At 40.1% G+C, this 21,214-nt stretch overlaps 5 protein-coding genes across 12 annotated transcripts; 2 read left to right on the top strand and 3 right to left on the bottom strand.

Annotated features, from left to right (window-relative positions):
• Window positions 1-194: 194 nt before the first annotated feature.
• Window positions 195-2,118, top strand: LOC135160617 (uncharacterized). The gene is made up of 2 exons (XM_064117346.1): window positions 195-737; window positions 800-2,118. The coding sequence occupies exons 1-2, from the start codon at window positions 513-515 to the stop codon at window positions 929-931; spliced, it is 357 nt and encodes a 118-aa protein (XP_063973416.1). The 5' UTR covers window positions 195-512; the 3' UTR covers window positions 932-2,118.
• LOC135160610 (ras-related protein Rab-5B) lies at window positions 1,825-7,948 on the bottom strand. 7 transcript variants are annotated; one of them, XR_010298593.1, is made up of 7 exons: window positions 5,224-5,380; window positions 4,980-5,148; window positions 4,766-4,917; window positions 4,179-4,395; window positions 3,322-3,476; window positions 3,042-3,118; window positions 1,825-2,804 (listed from the first exon to the last, which is right to left on the bottom strand). XR_010298593.1 is itself a non-coding variant. In XM_064117332.1 (6 exons), exons 2-5 carry the CDS (start codon window positions 5,140-5,142, stop codon window positions 3,364-3,366), a joined length of 645 nt encoding a protein of 214 aa, XP_063973402.1. In that variant the 5' UTR covers window positions 5,143-5,148; window positions 7,747-7,948; the 3' UTR covers window positions 1,825-2,804; window positions 3,322-3,363. The 7 variants fall into 7 exon arrangements, 5 of the variants coding, with proteins under 5 accessions (XP_063973402.1, XP_063973403.1, XP_063973405.1 ...); XR_010298592.1 differs by having other exon boundaries at window positions 2,997-3,118; XM_064117332.1 differs by lacking the exons at window positions 3,042-3,118; window positions 5,224-5,380 and adding an exon at window positions 7,747-7,948.
• A 460-nt stretch (window positions 7,949-8,408) lies between these two features.
• On the top strand, window positions 8,409-12,033 carry LOC135160598 (cyclin-Y). The gene is made up of 5 exons (XM_064117310.1): window positions 8,409-8,827; window positions 9,036-9,574; window positions 9,637-9,857; window positions 10,086-10,372; window positions 10,561-12,033. The coding sequence occupies exons 2-5, from the start codon at window positions 9,343-9,345 to the stop codon at window positions 10,847-10,849; spliced, it is 1,029 nt and encodes a 342-aa protein (XP_063973380.1). The 5' UTR covers window positions 8,409-8,827; window positions 9,036-9,342; the 3' UTR covers window positions 10,850-12,033.
• LOC135160578 (conserved oligomeric Golgi complex subunit 4) lies at window positions 12,015-15,425 on the bottom strand. The gene is made up of 3 exons (XM_064117270.1): window positions 14,931-15,425; window positions 14,648-14,845; window positions 12,015-14,349 (listed from the first exon to the last, which is right to left on the bottom strand). The coding sequence occupies exons 1-3, from the start codon at window positions 15,003-15,005 to the stop codon at window positions 12,364-12,366; spliced, it is 2,259 nt and encodes a 752-aa protein (XP_063973340.1). The 5' UTR covers window positions 15,006-15,425; the 3' UTR covers window positions 12,015-12,363.
• Window positions 15,426-15,717: 292 nt separating this feature from the next.
• Window positions 15,718-21,040, bottom strand: LOC135160581 (uncharacterized). Of its 2 annotated transcripts, none has more exons than XM_064117275.1 (3): window positions 20,902-21,040; window positions 16,775-20,822; window positions 15,718-16,678 (listed from the first exon to the last, which is right to left on the bottom strand). In XM_064117275.1, the coding sequence occupies exons 2-3, from the start codon at window positions 18,784-18,786 to the stop codon at window positions 16,585-16,587; spliced, it is 2,106 nt and encodes a 701-aa protein (XP_063973345.1). In that variant the 5' UTR covers window positions 18,787-20,822; window positions 20,902-21,040; the 3' UTR covers window positions 15,718-16,584. The 2 variants fall into 2 exon arrangements, with proteins under 2 accessions (XP_063973345.1, XP_063973346.1); XM_064117276.1 differs by having other exon boundaries at window positions 16,775-18,924; window positions 20,902-21,038.
• Window positions 21,041-21,214: the final 174 nt, after the last annotated feature.

Raw genomic sequence — 21,214 nt, forward strand, 5'->3', positions numbered from 1 at the left:
GAAACCCCATCCCTTCGAGACAGAAATGTTTGCTATTCGTATGTAAATAGCCGGCAGTCGATTGTTATTCCACACACGAGTGGGTGGGTTGTTTATCCACATAAACGGGGAACCCCCATGCTACAGGGAATCTACAAATGACAACCTCTGTGTGCCACATGCGTAAGTCTGATACCTTCAGGGAATCTTTAAGGTGCGACCTCTGTGTCCCACAGACCGATATATCGGCCAAACTCATTTTGGCTTTTTGATTATTTATTTAAAAATAAATGTGAAACTAACGAAACATTCGAAGCTCACTAGAAACAGGTACAGGTCTAGTACAAACGATAGAATCAGTTCATTTTGCGACAAGCAATTACCTGTCGGCTATCTACATACGAAAGGTCCTCGACTAATGTAGCTGCTCTTTTTCAAATCTCACTTTACCTCAGCCTTTGCATTTCCAGAAACATTCTTCACTCACTGTCTCAGCGAGTCGAAATTTTGATTATAAAGAGAAAAAAAAGGACATGTGGTTCATCTCCATCATAATCAAATTACGAGAGAAACTGAAAAGTACAGAGCACAATTACAGGAGGATTTGCGATGATTTTGAAAAAAGCCAGCGGTTGTTGACGATGTCTGCAACTCGAGAACTTAATTTGCAGCACTCCCTCTCTATTTTACAATTTACAGACGACACAAACACTTTTAAATTGCAGTTCCTCCACCAGCTAGACTCCCTGAAAAGGCATGTGAGTCACCCTGATTCTGGCACCAGCTCACTTTTATATTCGATAAAGCGTTTGTTCTTCAGGTGGCGATGCTCGAAGCTAAATATGATGAGCTAGTGCGAGAGAACAGACAGCTAATGCAACACTTACAAGGTTACAGAGAATTTAATCAACGAAGAAGAGTACTCAATATGAAATCCAGACATACCAAGTAAATATTGGTTGGTGGGACAGGTGGGAGAACGTTAAACTTAAAGATTTGACTCTAGCTGACAGTAAAAAAGATTTGAAATACACTCAGAATCATCTAGAGTGTCAAATTGACTTCTCATTCGAGCCAGATAAGCTTGAACTTCCCTCAGGAAGATAATGAAACAATGAGGATCGATTATCGTTAACCCCCCAAACATAGATTTCCTGGGAATTAAGTGACTAAAGAAATACAGTACAAAAAGTGAATCTTTATCCCATGTAAATGGACACTTGTCCATAATAATTGTTTTTCTCTATGTTGATGTAAAAAGATTTCCCTCTCCACTTTTTTACCAACAGAAAAGAGGCTATAAGAGGACTTTTCCCAATAATTTGTAAATAAAACTGTCTGACACTCCAATTTTTTTATCACTTCATTATCCAGATGAAGACAAAGACAATGAAAATTTTCTAAACAATTTAATTGATTGTTGAATTGATTAATAAGTTGAGCCTCATTATTTTAGAATACTTTCAATCACTGTCGGAGATTACAAGTACAGGCGTAAAAATATAAGAAACAAGCGGATTGCCACTTGGTCTTGCAGAGTGCAACAATATCCATGAAATTTGAAGCCCCAATGGTCCAAAGGTCCATTAACAACGAAGCCACATATTACTTTGCCCACATAATCTAAAAAATATTTTTATTATCATCAGGACCATTCCACAAGCAAACGACAGAAAATTAAATCTTTTCGTCATTATTTAATAAATTCAGTAAAATTGTGAATGCCAGGGCAAACAATGATGAATAAACAAAAATCAATGCAACGTGACTTAACGATTTTTTCAGGCTTCATTTTTCATATTTACCATTTTCATTTTCTGTATAATTATTTATAATTTACCATGATTGATCAATAGAATTAATATACAATATATTTTAAAGTTATAATTATTATTACACATTACAATCTGACGAAGAAAATATATAGTATTTAATTATAGCAGCAGGAATGGCCCCTACTATCTTACAAGAATGTTTTATGTCCTCTTTTTTTTTTGTAATTTGCGTGCCAAAATGTCTTCATTATTAATGCTGAATTTTAATTTTTTATCAACTTGTCGATTCGATCCATAACCTATTTAAACATACACATTGAATCGTAGTAGTTCATTCATCATTTACCAGTTATCATCAAATTATTGTTATTATTATTTCCTTACATAAACCATATGAGATATATGATTTGTTTAATATATAGTATATTTATATATTTATAACGAACACCGTCCATTACTACTAGAATAACAAACGGGACTTTTTTTTCTCAGCTGTTTCATATTTTATCTCTCTCAATTTCTCTCCTCACCAACAGATATTTCTTAACGTGGTCGATATCGTCGGATACATTGTGACACAATTGTTTTTTTTCATCTTCTGTTTTTCGAGGTCATAATTCCTTCTAGGTTTCATGCTGGCTGGTGTTTTGTCTTATGAATTTCATCGAAAGTTGTTTATCTCTCCCTTATGAATCCTTGGACGAGTTTTTTTTCTGCATATAAACACACTTTTTCCTCAACAACTCTCTCTCTCTCTCCATGCCCTGCTTCACTCAGTTCACAGTGTTTCTCTCAATTTTAATTAATCATTAATTATAAATCCGTCTTAGCTGTCTCTATATTTAATAGTTTCCGCTCGATTCTCATTACCACCTACAACTCTCTGCTCATTAGGTTAATTTCGAGTGGTTATGACATTTTTTTTGTTATCCTTTTTTCGTTAATATTTTTTTGTGATTTTTTCGATGCTCGTTATCTCGTACAAATTCATATGGGGATCCAGTGGCCAAGGATGTTTGCCAGGATATCGAATGTCCAGTGTATGTTAATCTGGAAATTATATTCCATTTAATTTGTTTGTACTCAACATATGGAGGGCACCCTGCACCGGAATAATCAACACATCATCATCAATGTGTCAAGTAAATTACATTTCAAAAAAGGTATTTTTAAAAAACTTTTCTCTTGTTTCTAGATTTGATCTCTTATCTCCAGACCAAGGCTGGAGATAGATTGACTTACCTGGTTTCACCATTCCAATACAGAATTATTTTTCAATCAACTCACTTAACAATCTCACAAAAAAATACTCTCTGTCGGCAAAACATCGAGTGAAAACAACTGCCAATGTACGTAAAAATAATCTATAAAAAAAATAAAAATATTCTCATGTCCGATATCTAAATTCCAATGTCAAATGGCACGTCTGAATTCAATTAAATTACTGTGGCATTCGCTGATAAAAAAAAATTGCACCTCCTAATCGAACGAATAACATCACAGTGATTGCTCCCACGCCTATCTATCACTTATCAATATTATTAATAAACAACAGCAGTCACATTACCGATATGAAGTGGATGAGAGCGACACCTACGAATTTGTTCAATCACTTGCAGCAGTTACTCGCTGTAGTTTTTTGTCCCTCCGATTCCACCAGCCGACGACCCTGGCCACTCGTGCTTGCATTACCCGTTTGTTCATTTTTAGGGAGTTTTTTAGCTGAAATTTATGACGTACAGCAAATTAGTTCTCCCAATAAGCCGGTGAATTCGTAGAAATTCCAGGTCATTACGAAAGAGAATTACGATTTAACGAGGCGCATTCAGTGGAGAAGAGAAAAAATAATGAAAAGAGAAGAATAAAAAATCAGTTGCTCATTGTGCCCATAAAAGAAATGATGACAACAATAATAATTGAAAGAATTAATCAATCAAAGAAAATGAGAAATTTTAATAACATATGACAGAATGGGGCTAAATGGAACGTCATTAATTGTCAATAACTTGGAATCCGTAGCGTGAAATTCGACCATTTTTCTTCATTTTAAAGTTCTGTTCTTAAACTTTAAAATTACAACAAAATTATTCAATTTTTTGTCCGCATTCTGAATTATTGACCATTGAAGAGGTCTAGCTCTAGCATGCTCCCCTAACTTATTGCTAAAAAAGCCAATTTACTACACCGTTACCAAAAAAACACGGTATTAATGTACATTATATTATTATTACACTATATTATTAGTGAATATTGTCCCCTCATCTCGCAGAAATTTATGCTAACTCAGAGAATTAATAAACTGCTGTCATATCATATCATATGACCCGTAACAAAACACCTGTTCAAATTTCTACGATTAAAATAGTTCAAACTAATGGGAAAATATGACAGTTCAATGAGTGGAATTTTTTTTCAACAACTCACCAATCGCTAAGAATATGTCGTTAACGTTCATCGCAGTTTTCGCTGACGTCTCCATGAATAAAAGACCATTCTCATCGGCATAAGCTTGAGCCTCGTCATGATCGACCATACGTTTGTTTGCTAAATCAGCTTTATTGCCGGCCAATGCTATCACTATACTGGGACTCGCCTGTCGTTGAAGTTCCTTTACCCAAGTCGTGGCTCGTAGGAATGTGTCCTGAGAAATTTTTCCAAATAAAAATGATAAGGGGAGATAAATTAATGTTAACGAGATCTAAACGCATAATAGGGAGAGGATGGGGCAAAACAGACAACCCTTTAGTGAATTAATATACTGGTAATGAACACCATGAGCTTTATCTTATTGTGAAGCTTAATAAAGTACTGAGAATGCGAGTTAAAAATTTGGAAGTTGAAATGAGGATTACAATGCCTCCCTTTGAAAGCAAAATTCGAGATTATTCTATATTATAGCTGATAGTATTTTCTTAATTTGTGATAATGAAACATTATCCCATATTTAATTATCATAAATTGGATTAAATGTTTATGATATTAATCATTTATGAAAAAAATTTTTAACTCACTTGATTTTGTATGTCGTAAACGACAATTGCTGCTTGAGCACCGCGGTAATACATAGGGGCAAGACTGTGGTAACGCTCCTGGCCTGCTGTATCCCATATCTCAAATTTGACAGTTGTATCATCGAGACATACTGTCTGTGTTAGAAATGCAGCTGCAAATGAAGATTCGTAGTAATATATCCCTTGTTAATCATCAGGCACTGCATGCACTTACCTCCTATTGTACTTTCTTGGTATTCATGGAATTGTCCTTTGACAAACCTCAGTACCAAACTTGATTTTCCAACAGCCGATTCACCAAGTAAGACCAATTTAAACTGACAAATTTTTCCTTGTGTTCCGTTCGGCCTTTGGGCCACCGTCCCACGATTAGCCATGGCAATCTGAAAGTAAACGAGAAAGAATACTTGAAAAATATTCGTGAGACAATTGGATAATTGTTGATCCATTAACAATACACTTTGGGGGTTATGTTGTTCATCTTTTCCTTTTGCAACGTATAATCCATTGTACATTCAATTTTATTATACTCAAAGATATTTCTTGCCAACTGAGCTTTGGATTTACAACTTAATTGGCTGTTATCATTCCTATTGTTGTTATCACTCGTGTATCACTCTGTACCAATGAATCTGTTCTTTACGTATTTATCTCTCAACTCAACCACAAAAATGTCAAAACCGAAAACCCCTGAAGTACTCTACAAGTTTATCATAACCTTTAAATTAGATAGATTAAACCAATGATCATAATCACCGCAAATTCTTTCAGTACATTTAAGGAACACTACTGAGAATGTAATAAAACTAATCCCATTAACGACAGAAAAAAAAAACATTTATTGTCAACAAACTCAGCACCCATATCAGTACACTGTAATCCCATCTACGAAAAGTCAATCTGAATTGTCCATCAAATATTCAAATACTTTCAATCACGAAAACTCAACCACCTTGAACGCCAGAACTTCCTCGATCGACCAACTTTGCCTGCCCTCCACTTCTGACGACCAACTTTCACGTTAGAAAACCAAACGACCCGCAGTGGCAACGGTAAATTAAATAATCTGACCCGAAAAATATGGACAACAATAGTGTACACACTGTCACTCAGTGTAATTGTCCCACTTCCCGCACGACAATTACCCGTTAAACTCCCTATAGGTTCACGAAAACAGTTGATAATCCACCGAAAATTGAAGTCCAAATCGTCAGTAGTTGGAGCACAAGCTAAAATGTACATACGTTTTACTTTATGATGATGACATTTCATCTACTCAAACCCGGTCTCCCTTCCACAACTCTGCCATCTCCATCTTCCCCGTATTTACTACCGTTTTTCCAGCGGACGACCGATCGTCACGCCTCCTCCTCGGATACACGTCTTGCGAAGCTGTCGTCCTCTACAATTTTCTCAGTATTTTTTTTTGTAAAACTAAAGTGCAGAACGAGTTAATGCTAATCTACACCACAGAGAACGTCACCGATGACTAGCCCCAACCAAGTGAAACCGTAAAACCTTAAAACTGAAAACTTGACTGGTATCAGGATCACGAGCTACCTCATCACGTCCAGTGATTGGAGCAGTGGGCACAGTGAAGTTTTGCATAGCGTTTACGACATGCATTTTTGACAATAATCGCTGGGCTGTGTTATGATCAATTTTAATAACCCAGAGCAAACTGGAGTGAAATGGATCGTCATCGTGCAGATGCCGAATTCAATGGCGAAAATTTATCAACTCAACATAGTTCTATAACATTTAATTCAGCTGTAAGAATCCAACCAGAATGACTCTGTACTTGCATGGCTTCCAGATCATCAATGAAAACGAATGAAAAAAAATCACAATTGGAAATTCTACGACGAACTCTAGGAGAGCCTCTGATTAAATGTGTAAACTATCTACAACTTCCAAACCGGAGTGGGGATAAATCTCTCACAAACACGAAGTAGTTGTGATGTTGATAAAGCTTCAATTGGAGAGTGCAACTAGTAACAAAAATGCAATAAAAATCCCAGGGATACGAAGGAGTCGTGTGACTCATGCCAACCACGACAGACACTTGTGCGTGACAGTAGACATCACCTCTGTCTGCATAAATAATTCCAAATAATTCTCTCCAACGATTTTCTGAAAAATTTGTAGCAAAAAACCATATGTTGTGGACTCACAGTGACGCACTGAAATGCCACTCCAAGCACTCCTAAACACAAACAACAAATCCTATTGTCTCTTGTCTTCACTGTTGTTGGAGACCCCACTGTCTCTGGAGATTTTTAAACTTCTGTATTTGGCTCGATCCTCAACGTTTTTTTTATTATCTAGACTGAATTTTGCTCCTTTCCCCTCGTGATTTCTAATATCACCAATGTGCAATAATTAACACTGTGACGTCCAGTGCACTCGAACGCCTGTGACGTTACGATTGGCCACCAGATTACGCGTTTTCTTTTGGGGACGAGGGATTAAAAGAATTCTGGAGTTCCAGAGTAATTTATGGGAAACCAAAAGCAACGAAATATAATCATGAAAATGTTCCACGACACCCAAGAGCCCTCCTATCTACCCCTCTTCCTTGATCAGCACTAGTTCCTCCACACCGCCCCCGCCATCGCCACCACTGCCACCATCACCACCACCACCTCCTCGTCCACCTCTTCTTTTTTAGTTTGTTTCAATCAGCGCACCCTCCCATCCCTGCTAACATGGCCGACATAACACTGGCGATGGTACTCCCCCTCTCACTCTCTCTCACACACACTCCCCTCTCTTTTTCTCTCTCTTCCCGTGCTACACGTCATTTTTCCTCTCACTGTTGTAATTAATTCCCTATCCTGGCTTTCTCAATTCTACATTCACTGGGGACGACACTCGTCATATATTTTTGATAATTAAATAAACAACAAAAGAACGTTGGCTTTTGTGTTTTAGAATAAAGTGATTTCTCCCCGTCGCCCTGACATCACTTGTCAATTTACCCTTTATTCTGTTCTGCTTCTGTTCCGCTCTGGCCAATCTGTACTTTCGATGCACCCACGAATTATCTGCTGTTGGACTTTGGAATTTATTATTCTCAATGAAATTTTGTCATCACAAAAATATTAACTGGTAACTGAGATCACAATTCAATGCAAACTGGAGTGTCTGTCTTTTTTTCCACCATTCGTGTCTGCGTGTGGGCGGATACGCAATTTCTACTGCAGCCCAGCGACACGAGATGTCGCTGGTGATTGTAGGGCAAGTTTTCATGCGATTTTCTATCCCCGCGGAAGATAATGTTATTCCTGAACCGTTAATTCTTCCTATTCCTTTTTAATAAGGGTCTATCGACATGAAGTGGAGCAAAAAAAAACTTCGCCTCCAATTGTTCCTGGTACAACACTCAAAACCCTCAAAACGAAGAGGTTAGGAACGTGCAATCTATAGATGGAGTAACTTGACGAGATTCTCGGTAGTCGTAGCCTTCTCTTGGCAATTACCCCAAGCACACAACGGTCCGCGAAGGGCTCTGCATGTGCGACTCTCGATGTTACCTACGAAGCTACCCCCTCGCCAACATTTCGATCTTCTTACCGTCATTCTCCAGTTTCAGGAAATGTGCCCTACGACCACACGACACTCTACTGAATGTATAAGGTGCTCTCTCCAACTCTTTCGAGTAGAATACAGAGAGCAATGTGGATTGTACCGATAATTCAATATATAGGCCTCTGAGGCTACATGTCAGTTACCATATTCTATTTTGTCGTATCTTCTTCATCCAATTGTTCGTCAATGAATATGCTAAATCGACATCTGAACTGTTTCGTGTAGCAGGAAATTGAGAATATCAATTTCGTATAACAATTTGAAAAAGTTTGAAGAGAAAAAAAAATACACATACGTGTATTACATGTATACATATATGTCAGGATCATGGCGGATAGTAGAGAATATTTTGCATGTCTCGTGATGGCCTTTGAGCGGGTGAAAATCATGAAAGAAGAGTTTTAATTAATGGGTAATTGACTCCAAAAAGTGAGAGAAGGGCGCAAGAGAATGAGTGAATTTCTGAGACCGGTGAGTAAGTGGTCAGAGACAATTTGTTGCTGAGCAAAGTATATACAATAATCCAGCAATTGGATTCGGAAGAGTGGAGTCATGATAATCACGAATATCCAGAGCCATTGAATTTTTTATCGAATCACAATTGGAGGTTGTGTTCCTCCGATTCAAGTGCTAGTCGAGTTATTAGTTTTTTTTTATTAACCAAATCAGTGTTGTTTAGAAACAAGTGGACGAGAGGCAGAGGTATGATTAGGAAGGCTGTGATAAATACCAGAATGGCCATGTGTATAATGTACAATAGGAACTTATCAGTCAGCTGATCAGAAGAATTCATACGACATGTGAAAATAATTGGTGATTTATTACATTTCTCTCACACGTCGACAACAGCAGAATCACCCCATTGTTCACCACCGTGTGAACAAACTAAAAAAGCGAGGCCTAGTACACTCGTCCTGATCGCCTGTACAACGGTTGTTTCCTGGATAATTGAAGGATTGATTGGTGTCTGGCTGTCAGAGGAAATAATGGGAAATAAAAATAGCTGCTGTGGGTACTCGAGTCCACAGCGGGGGAGAAAAGAACTTGCCAGTGATGGAGGCGCCCGGGGATTGGAGGAGCATCTTCCAGAAGGGGAATTTAGTGTTACCAATTTGCAGCACATCAGTGAGAGAGAACCCGAGGATTGGGACTCCGATCCCTCACTCCATCCGTGCGCTGGAACTATTTTTATGGAGAGATCAAAACAATCTATAGAAAGTCAGTAATTTTTTAACTCAAAAAACATTGTTCATATTTTGCTGAATTTGATTTTGTTTCAGATGGAATGGTGAGGAAGAAGAGCCAGCACCAGTTAACGGACACTAGACCCCTCAAAAAAAGTAGCAGCTGCAGTACTATTTATTTGGATGATAGCACAGTATCACAGCCAAATTTAAAGAACACGGTTAAGTGTGTGGCTCTTGCAATTTATTATCACATTAAAAATCGAACTTCCCAAAGGCAGATTGATATTTTTGATGAAAAAGTTCATCCATTAACTGTAAGTCATTATTACTGATATCATTTTTATTATTAGAATAGAATAAGTCAGAGATAAATTGTTCAAACATTTCGTAGAGTCGAATAAAAGGCAATTAAATAATTTCAATTTAATCGGACGTTAAAGAGAGATAGGAAAGAACATAAAATGAAATTAATTAATGGCCATTAATGGTTTAAGATAATAGTAAGAATAATGATTTATACTGATGGAATTTTTCAACATCAGAGAGATGGCATTGCCGACGACTACGACAAGCACAACCCTGAACACAAACAGATATATAAATTCGTAAGGACCCTATTCAATGCTGCCCAATTAACTGCTGAATGTGCTATCATAACTCTGGTGTACCTTGAGCGTTTATTAACGTACGCTGAGATTGATATTACACCTGCAAATTGGAAGCGCATAGTCCTGGGTGCGATTCTCCTGGCCTCCAAAGTGTGGGACGATCAGGCTGTGTGGAATGTTGATTATTGTCAAATTCTCAAGGACATCACAGTAGAGGATATGTGAGTAAAATTTCGAGATTTGTCTTCAAGTGGTAGGGTTTTTTATTCAATTAAAAGGTTAGGCACGTTGAGGTAGATTCGGAGGTAATACGGAAGGGTGGGGTGATAGGGACAACTCAAAAATCAGAGGTAGTGCGGGGTAAAATGGACGGTCAAATAATAAGAGGAAAATTGTAATTTTTTTCCAGGAATGAACTGGAGAGACGATTTCTCGAAATGCTCCAATTCAACATCAACGTACCATCCAGTGTTTACGCTAAATATTATTTTGATCTTCGTACTCTTGCCGAGGCCAATGAGCTGACTTTCCCCAGTGAGCCGTTGAGCAAAGACAAAGCCCAAAAGCTCGAGGCAATGTCGCGCATTTACGAGGACAAAGTAACAACTGAGGCACTACGAAATGGAATTAAAAAATGGTCGAGTCTCGACAATGTCTGTATGGGTGGCCCAAGGCGTAGCATCGCCATTCTCTCCTAAAATGCCAAATCTCTTTTTTAATCCTTTATCTGAGAATAATTAATCGCATTACGAAAAAAGAAATATACATCGACATTCCATCATTGAAAGAATAAATTAGAAAGAGCATGAGCTATTGCCCAGAGACAGGACTCTACTTGTGCCGACGAAAGTGATTCAACTAATTTCCAATTCTAGTGAAGTAAAGGACAGATAAAAGTTTTTTTAAAAAATATATGCTAATGAGATCCGCGGCTGCGATATTTCGTGTCAGTGATACTAATCGTCCATAAGTGATGAGCATTCACGCCAAATGATCAGCTTTTGACGATTATTTTTTAATCATTCGAAATTATACCGAAAACAACGATTTTACGTCTTTCTACCCTATGGATTGGCATCACAGGTTTGTACTGATCATTTATGATTGATAAATTTCTAGCTATTCAATTGGCGTGAAGAAGACTAATGCATTGTAATGAAGAAAAATCATTGTAGGAGATAGATGAGATTCGTCCATTTCGTCTCGAGGTTTTTACTAGTAAAACATCGTCAGACGAGTCAGAATTAAATGATCGTGTTTTTACTGATTTTTATGAATTTGCCCGTACTTTTAGAGTTGCGCAGCGTTGTTGTTGCATCTCACAATTTTGAATCACTCTTTTAACAAGAATATTATTTTCTAATGAATGTATAGATACAAATATAAAAAATCATGAATTAATCCTCAGACGAAATGGTCTTGGTAAAAAAATCCTTTCTCTATCTGTATATATTTTTATAAGAGACAATTTCAGATAAATATTCAAGCAGACTATTATTTTTATTGTCATATGATTTATTCACCAATTAACAGATGTTTGCGTAAGTGATGGCGAGTAGAGTACGATATAAAATATTCATGATACTAGGTGATAAAAATCGATTGGTTAAAAGAAACACGAAACGAAAATTGAGAAATAGAACCGAAGTCTCGGATAGTTGCGATTTATTGCATTTGCCACGGAGATATATTTTCTCTCTGTCTTTCTCTCTCTCTCTCTCTATGAAAAAATGCAATTAAACAATCGGCAATATCGATATGTCCGTCGGTATTCAATCTGCATAATAAATACATTGCGCCAATGTTGATGTAAGGGTTTTTACGTTAATTTATATACGTGTTAAAGGGTAAATAAAGAATCAATTTGTACTTATGCTGAAAATCTGACTTTTTTATTAATTCTCCAAGTTGATGATTAACAGAATAAGCGTCAAGAACGACAATCAGTCCTGAGGACAGCAATACCGAACCATAGCATTGGCCCCCCGACAATCAATTAACTCATTATCTTGCCATGTTTATGGGGGTGATACATTCAAGGACTACCTTAAGCTTCTTGTCCTTGATTTCAGTAAAATTTTCCCTAACCTAATAGTCACCTATCAAAAAAGACTAAAGTCTCCTTAATTGGCCCAATACTTTTATATACAAAAAAATAAATAATAGATGTCTCACAGATATTAAACAACAATATATTAAAAACAATGGGCAATTACAATTTAAGGCGTTTAATGTCATCCGATCGAAAATCAGTCCTGAGTCCAGCGATTTTGCGGACCTCGACAGGAGTTAATCTCCAAACAATAGCATCAGCCCCACAATAATCAATCAACTCGTCCACTTTTTCAACACTGAGAATCGTAGCAATTTGCACAAGTCTCGCGAATTTATCCCTCACTGACCAGGAAGTTGCCGAAGCTAAATAACTGGCAAGTGATCTTATTTCCTTATCCAATATCAGTCCACCAGCTCTATTGAACGTCGACTTGAGAACAATTTTCTCTAATCTGCTTGTAACCTCTGATGTGAGAATTCCAACCAGTGCATCATAATTAGACGGTGTCAGGCTGTCCTTGAAGCCCTGCAAAAGCCCCTCCAAATTCATAATCAAAGTCTGGACGAAAGGCTCGTCAGTCTCGTACCTCAGCAGCTGGTCCTCATTGATCTGATGATTGACCGAGAGAAAGGCATCCACCCAGGGAGTGACTCTGGGTTTTACAGCACTGGCTCTGAGCTGTTCCATTCCATAATCAATGACTGATCTCAATGTTCCAATGACATTCTTCATTCCAGCTAGACAACTCTCTATTTTATCCCTGTCCTTCTGGGACATTTGGAGAAACGCCGAGTCTATTTCACTAGCCAAACTCTTGCTCAATGTCTCCACGTACTCAATGCTGACGTCAGCATTGTTCAAATACGCCAGAAACATTAACCTCCCATACTCAGTGTCTGATGCTTGCAGACGTCCCTGTTGAATGCTGGTCTGGAGGGCATTGTAGGCTTGTGCTAGATCAAGATAACCAGCTGGATACCCTTGACGAAGGCGGTTCTTCAGACGATTGGTATAGTCGCCCTCAAGAATGCCACAGGACATGTTGACAACAGCACAAATACCGTCGATGCTCCAACTGAAGATGGCTCGTCTTATACACTTCTTGACAATGTAAAAGACATCATCGACCATACTTGATGTCTGTTGATTCTGCTCCAGCACGTCCATACCCAGGGCTTTATTCACAGACTCCTCGAGGAAATATCTCTCAAGTGCCAAATAAGCCCCCAGTATGTCCTGCATCACATGACACAATTCTGAATTTTTTATCATTCTCTCGAAGGTGTCCATCTGCTGTTGGCGTTGCTCATCGTCTTGACTTGCTATTTCAATGTCGTTTGTTATTCGCCTGCGTAGGAATCTTATATACAATTCAGCCCTCGTGTGCATTAAGGTCAGTTCACCCAAAAGAAGGTCCAGAAATTTTGGATCTGGCTTGTCATTCCTGTCGGTTGTCATCAAGGTTGAGGGCTTGACTCGATTATAATCGTTTATCGATTGTACTTTGCTGTTGATATTCCGATTTTTCATAAACTCAGCGAAGATTCGCTTCACCTGCTTGTCGCACTCTTTCTGAATCATTTGGGCAGTTTTAAGGAGTCTTCCAGGACCGTAATAGGTCTCTATTATTGGCTGATGGACCTCGATTATCCTGGCTATTCCCTCGAACAGAAGTGTCATTGTGTCAGCGTAAATCACTGGGGCACGATCGTCTTTGCTCTTTATCTCCAGTGCTAGGCGAAGATTTTTTCGAGCTGTCTCCTCTATTTTTGATGACAAGTAGAGACTGAACTTCTGGAGTCCCTCGTCGTGCATCCCCAGGAGGGGAAAAATCTTGAAGAAACGCTCGACTGACGCCAGGTCCTCGGATCTCACAGCTTCGTCGAATTTTCGACTAACGACTGAGCGAAGCTGCAATGCTGCTTCTTTCAGAGTTGACAGAGAGCCAGCTATGCTCATTCGATCGCCCGAGACGTCATCAGCTGTTCTTTCCAGCAGCTTTTCGTCCATCAGGAGGTACCTACGGACGTGTCCAGCACCTTGCTCGTAGTCCTCGTTTTTCAGTGCTGCTGCCACACCCTCACTGCATAACTGGAGATCTAGAATGTCGTGGACTCTGCTCTGACATTCACAGACTCTGCTCTGGAATGTTTTAATATCGCAAATGAGTTAATTTCAGGCAAAGAAAAATTTTAGTAACCGTTTAGTTTTGGAGCTCTCATATTGACTTCGTTGTTTTTGCAAATGACATTTAGATATGTCATCATTCAAAGGGGAATTAAAAAATCAAGGAATGAGACAATGATCCAGCCAGTGGCAGAACCCTGGCGTTCCCCCTTAATATGATGGTATAGATTTGTCTGATCTCCTGATGGTCTTCCTCGTAATCAATTGCTCTGTAATCAGTGAGGACTGGTATCATCACATATTCGGTACATACCCTGGCTAAATCCAGCTGTCTAACTTTTGCACTGACTGTCTCAGCTAGTGAATGGGTTTTATCAATCATTGTCCTGAACTTCTCACCCTCCTCTCGTATCAGAATCATACTGGGAAGGATCTTGCTGATATTACGGAGTTTTGCCTCCACATGACAGTGCCTCTGGAGCATCAGCTCCAATTCTTCATTAACGCGAACCTGATGTAGGGAAGAAGTGGATGAATGAGCTAGATCATTGTGGTTATGTTGAAACGTCAGTGTAGGATTGTTTCCAAAGACTCACTTCGTCATTATCCAATTTCCTGCAAATCTCGGCGATGGTAGATTCCGAAATAGGTTCACTAGATTTATCGATCATTGTTTTGGTTTTTCTGCTGTCTTTTATATTTTGAAACTAAAACTAGTTTTACGTTATTCGAAGAAAAAATCGTTTCGATGTGTCACATATCGTAAAAATACAGAAAAGGCCCAACAGACGTCGTTGGTTGTGGATGTCAGGCCAACTATCGACTGTTGGTGACGTTCCAACACTCCAGAACGGCATTTAATTCGTGAGCCGATTTACGACTATTCTAACAAAGATTAATAGGGAAGATTGCTGACGCTTATGGGAACCTTTTCGCTCTAGGAGCCGAGAAAAACGCGAAAAACGAAAAAATCGATTTTCGAATATTCTCGGGGCCTTAGAAGAATCGTAAATGGGCTGCCCCGAATGGTATGCCACGTACTCCGTGCCTTACCCACAGGCACGTTCACGATCGTAGTTCATACGCCACCGCTACGACATTTCGCTGTTGAAGCGACTCCACAAGCGTCAACAATTTCCGCTATAATCTCTGGTTCTACGGCTCCAAGTTCATCATCATAATTTATGCGTCACCGCCACGAAATTGTACGATGGATACCGCTCCATAAGCGTCCGCAATCTCCCCCTATAATCTCTGCCGAAAGACAATTTGTAATACAACATGTCACTGTTGACTATTGATTAATTTTTGATGAACATCGCGAGTTTTGAAATAACGATATAAAGAAATCCTGAATAGAACGAAGTACATGAGCCCACGCCATGATTTCAATATTTTATTTATGATTTTTTAAGCTACAAGGAGAAGTACACGTAAATTTTATTCAATAACTTCCAAATTGGGAAGGTATAAACATTCATACAGATCGCATACACATACCTAAGTAAAAATACGATAATAGAAAACATTTCCTCATCTATCTAAAAATCAAATTTATCTACAATAATTTTTATTATCAATTTTTTTTCCTACCCCTTGGTTTTTATCATCCCCCCTTACAGTTTGGAAATTTTTCTCATTCAATATCACCCATAAAAAATGTATATCAGATCAGTAAATAAATAAATACGACAAAAATTAAATCGAAATAAACGGATTCAACAGTTTCTTATGAATGACAAAAATCAATACTCCATAAGAACATTAACATATATATCTAGTAAACCCAACAGCTCTTTTTTTCTAAGTCTGTAAAATTATCTTGCACCAATGTCCCCAAAAATTGTTCACACTTTTGACAGTTCGTTTGTACTTGAAGAAAACCCCGTGCCAATATTTTGATCTATACGAGAATGTCATGAGGAGTCTATAAATTGCTGAAAAATTTTTTTTTTCCACTGACAAAACCTGAAGAACTACCGCAATTGCATTTTTTCCAGTATTGAAAATTTTTTTTCCGAGTAAACTTCTCATGACATTCATCCAAAAACAACAATAAAAATTAACTCAACCGATAACTCAATAACCCTTTAAAATTGCACGTGTCTACAGTTATGTTTAAATAAGTATAGCCTTGATTAAACTATTGCACCTGAATAAATTGGCTCGTTACATGTCGTTTTTTTTGTTCATTTTACTAGTAGTCGATACGTCGGTAATGCGTATTATAGGATTATTATCACTTAGTTGTCAAGAAGTCAGGCTTGTTTTATGCCACGAACGTTGACTGCGTTCTTCAGACTTTTGGTGACGGTAGATGGGCAGTTGTTCCTCGTCTTTTTGACTAAAATATAAGAAATTCAGGGATTATCGTAGCGATATGAGATCTCAAGATTGCGGTAATCAATCCTGGTCAGGGAGTAATGGAGATGATACTCACCAGCAGCTGAAGAATGGCCTCCACAGCGTGGAATCACTGGACGTGACGTGCGCCTCCTGCTTGGACAGCCCATCAAGTTCATCAGCCCGATAACTCCGTCTGTAATCCTCCCTCAGCTCCACAGGAATCGACGTTTGATTCACCTTCTTCCGGTTATCTCCAGCTACAAGTTGGCCACTACCACCACCCGTCCACTTTCCCCTGCCAGCTGGACCGCCGGCCACAGGCGATTCCGTCTCCCCCGCCTTCTCATCGAGCACCTTCTGCAGATGTGCCAGCGAGATGACAAGAAGATCGGGATCACCGAGGAGATCCGGCCTCGACAGGGCCTCGGGCAGCCTCAACTCCGGATGAGATATCAACAGCTGCGGAATTTCCGTCGCTGGATAAGCCGCGAGTATCGGCAGCCGACACTTCGGCACAAGAAGTGGATCCGGAATGGCCTCGCCACATCTCTCCAGAAGATCCCTCAACTGTTTTCCAGGTCTCGCAATGACCTCCTGCCTCTGCCAGTCTGTCGGCTTAAGTTTGATCAGACCCGGTGCTGCCCGCTTCCTCCGGGGCATCGAACCCGACACGGGCTTCGTCAGTGCGTCCTCGGAACACGTGACCAAGCATGGAGGACTTGGTAACAGCCGATCTACCTGGGATTCCCCCTTGTCTCTGCTTAATTCCCTATCAATCTTCGACGAAGTCTTCCAGACGATAGGCTTCAACGGCGGTATCTCCGGTCTCTCGACCTTCGGCGGAACAAATACGTTAGGATCAACGAAGGGCTTCGTCTCCTCGATGATTTTCTCATCGATCTCGTCCGCCGATCGATCGTCCTCGTCCTCGTACTGAAAGACCTCGATACTCTCGTCAGTCAGGCCGTCTTTCTCATCACTCTTGTCCTCAATCTCCTCAATGAGTTCATCCTCGCTGCAATCGAATTCCTCGTGCTTAAACCCATCTCCACTAATTTGATTATCAACAGTATTATTTACATCGTCATCCTCGACAACCATTTCAATATCGTCATCGAGATTGCACTTGGTGAAACGATTGACCGAGTACAGTCTCGCTGGGCTCAGGGGCTCGAGGAGGACCCTCGGCTGGAACAGCTGGTCCTTCTGGACCTTCTTGAGGTCGAGAAACTGCAGTCCCTTGTTGAATATCTTACTACCGTTGTCCCCCGGATTATCATCACCATCAGTGTCAAAGCGATACTCGTCACAGCTGTCAATGTCCTTTTTCTCGATCTTCGGTCGGCTCCTCAAGCACCGGCTCTTCATGTTGTCGTCGCAGGACTCTGATGTCACGGACGAATGACTGTTGGAGACACTTGAGAATGATGAGAGTGAGCAGGATGATGGTGAGAATGGCACCGATGATCCTGAGAACGGCACAGACGAGCCCGAACATGTTGATAAGGAAGATGACGTATTGGTATTGGTCACTGATAAATTGTAATTCGAATCGACTCTACATGACATAGAGCTGTAAACATTGGACAGTGTCCTGGGAATGGATCGCCATCCCTGTGCAGTCTTGGTCAATTTGATTCTATTTCTCTTGTCGTAGTCCTCACACCTAACCTCGATAATCCTCTGCTCCCGTTGAAGGGCCCAGAGGAATATCGGATTGACTTTCGGACGTTTCTCGACATCCGACGACTCCTCATGTTCCATGTGCTGCTTCTGTGGGCAATCCTCGCTCGAGTAATCAGAGCACTTGGTCTCATACGACTGACCATGACAGTAGTAGCCTTTCCACGAGCGTCGCCGTGATGGCCGGCTCAGGTGATGGCGGTGATGTCGGTGGTGATGATGATGATGGTGATGATGATGGTGGTGATGATGATGATGACGATTTTGACGGCGTCTGCGGGGCTGCTGGCCCCTGGTGGGGGCAGTGCTCATCACTCCATCCAATTGGGGCTTCTCACCGGCTCGGGGCTCATCGACCCCAGGAACAATATTATCCTCTTTATTGTGACTGTTGGACAATTGCACTTCGATCTCATCCCACATCCATCGCCTTTTCCAGGATTTCTCCTCAACGGGTGTGGCAACGTGGCCAGTACTAGACCTCAGTGAGACGTCATTGGTGAATTAACTGGGCACTCGCATCGATTCATACGACAATTCTCTCTCATCATGGGGAGTCACCTTGAAGGGAATTCTCTTCGATAAATTATGATTAATATGGCGGATTTTCTTTCGGAAATTGGTGGCACAATTGCACTAGACACTCACGCCTGCTAACGGGGTCGGGAAATAATCACTCGTCGTCACTCACGACTACGGGGATGATCAGGTATTAAAAACCATCATCACCACCTCAACTGAGAGGTGAAAAATAACGGAGACAACGCACCAGAATGAGTCGCGATATGAAAGCACCAAACGAGGGGTTCCCGACAACAGGAAGGTGAAACTACTGATTTGTTGGACTGTGTCGGGTCCGCTCGGTGTCCACAGTTTCTACTTGCTTTACTACCATTACTTTACTACTCCATCGCCCTCCCGCCCCCCATCACCCTAGTACCTCTCGTCGTAACGTCGACGTTGAACTCTAGTTAGAGCGAGACGGCACATTGTAAATGGAATATATATAGGTGCATACGTGTGGAGGAATCGTTATTGAAACGCGAGCGTGCGCATTGATGGCAGCAGCTAGTGCGCACCGCCGCGCGCTAGAAAGAATTTCACAAGTGCCGGGGAAAAATAATTGTTAGCATTTCGATGAATGAGATTGTTCAGGGTTCAATGAATATTATGGGCTCAATATGGGTTTTGGGGTTTTTCCAATTTTTTTAGTCTATCTAATACCAGGTTTTGAGCTGGGGAGTGGTACCAGCGGAGTGAACCCAGGGATCGCAGGTTTTTTTTTCCTGAGGAAGTCTCCAAGGCTGGGGGAAGGAAATTATGCCGTTGATGGTAGCAATGACGTTGGAAAAATGAAAAATTTCCCGAGGGGATTTCTGAAATTTGCTAAATTGAGGAATTTTTTGAAAATTTTGGTAAAAAGTAAATCACAATTTTCCCAAAAATTGACGGCGCGAACGTGACGTGAAAATGTTATGGGCGACGCAACAACGGTACCAATGTTGTGAAAACGTTATGCAATAGAAAACGATTTGTTTTACTTTTATTAATAGATTCTGGACTCGAATCCAGAATTGATAAAGATGAGGAAAAACATGACCATTATCTTTTCAAAAAAATCTTCCTCCATTGTAATGAATTTTCATATGTCTCAATACTGGCAGCACACTGACGCCGAGAGACTGAGGAAAATCACGATTGTCCGGAGTGGTTTTATCCCGTTACCCGTTCTCAAACAATATTTGCATGTTATTAGGTAAAATCAGCTGTAAGCACGTTTACCATTGTCGTCAGTCATTCATGCTTGATAACTCTTGAGAAAATAAATGATCACTTTTATCGGAAATTCCCACGTTGCATTGCCACTACTCACGGCTCATCTGCTTTAACAAAATTTTTCAAACATGACTGAATCAATTAATCGACCGACTGCCCACGATTTCGTTGGTAAATAAACAGGAATTTGTTGGGAGTACGCACGGGGAAGAACTCGTTCTCGAGGAAAGCGCGTCATTGGTGAGGGAGGTATGACGTAAAATCGTTCCAGAATCGTGAGCTGTCTATCAGGAATAATTTGTTGTTATGCACCCCCACATTTGTCGGCCACTTTTTTATTCACCGACGCGTCACCGGTGGACCGAGTTTCTCTATTTGATAAAAAACCGAATCGATTTCTGGTGACCAACGTTAGGTACTCGAAATTAAGGGCCCACCGGGGTGAAATGACGGTCCAACTAAGAGTCCCAGGAGTCAAGTACATCACATGGGCCTCTCTACATGCTATGCAAATTTAAAACGACTGCTGCTGATGAAAACTTGGTACTCAGAATTAAGATTCCAAAATCAAGGGTTGGAAGGCTCACAATGAGGTTCGTAAGGGCCATATACGTAGTACGAAGCTCTCTCTGCATCATAAAAATCTAAAACCACTTTCAGTGGTGAAAATCTGGCACTCGAAACTGAAAATTCAGGATTAAAACTCAAGGAGGCCGTAATAAGGACCCGAACGAGGGCCGGAAGTGTCGAATTATCAATTACCAATGTCGCGCTTAAAAAAAAACCGGTGATTCCCACACTCTCGCAATCGCCGGGAACTCGCGTTCTCAGTGAGAGGTAGCCAGCAGCGGAGATTCAGTCGGTTCTACGGCACACTCCAGCGCGCACGTAATTGTTCTCCACGATAAGTTCCCCTAAAAGACATGAGAAAAGTGAAACACGATATAAATATGTGAGAGAATGTGAGACTAGAAAAAAATTAAAAATTCATTTGCAAAACGACCAGTGTCGGGAAACTATTAAAGTGGAGAACACTTATTTTTTTTTGTATTTCTACGTGGGAGGTGGAGTGATT

Source organism: Diachasmimorpha longicaudata, chromosome 3, assembly GCF_034640455.1.
Source record: "Diachasmimorpha longicaudata isolate KC_UGA_2023 chromosome 3, iyDiaLong2, whole genome shotgun sequence".
Taxonomy (NCBI): Eukaryota; Metazoa; Arthropoda; class Insecta; order Hymenoptera; family Braconidae; genus Diachasmimorpha; species Diachasmimorpha longicaudata.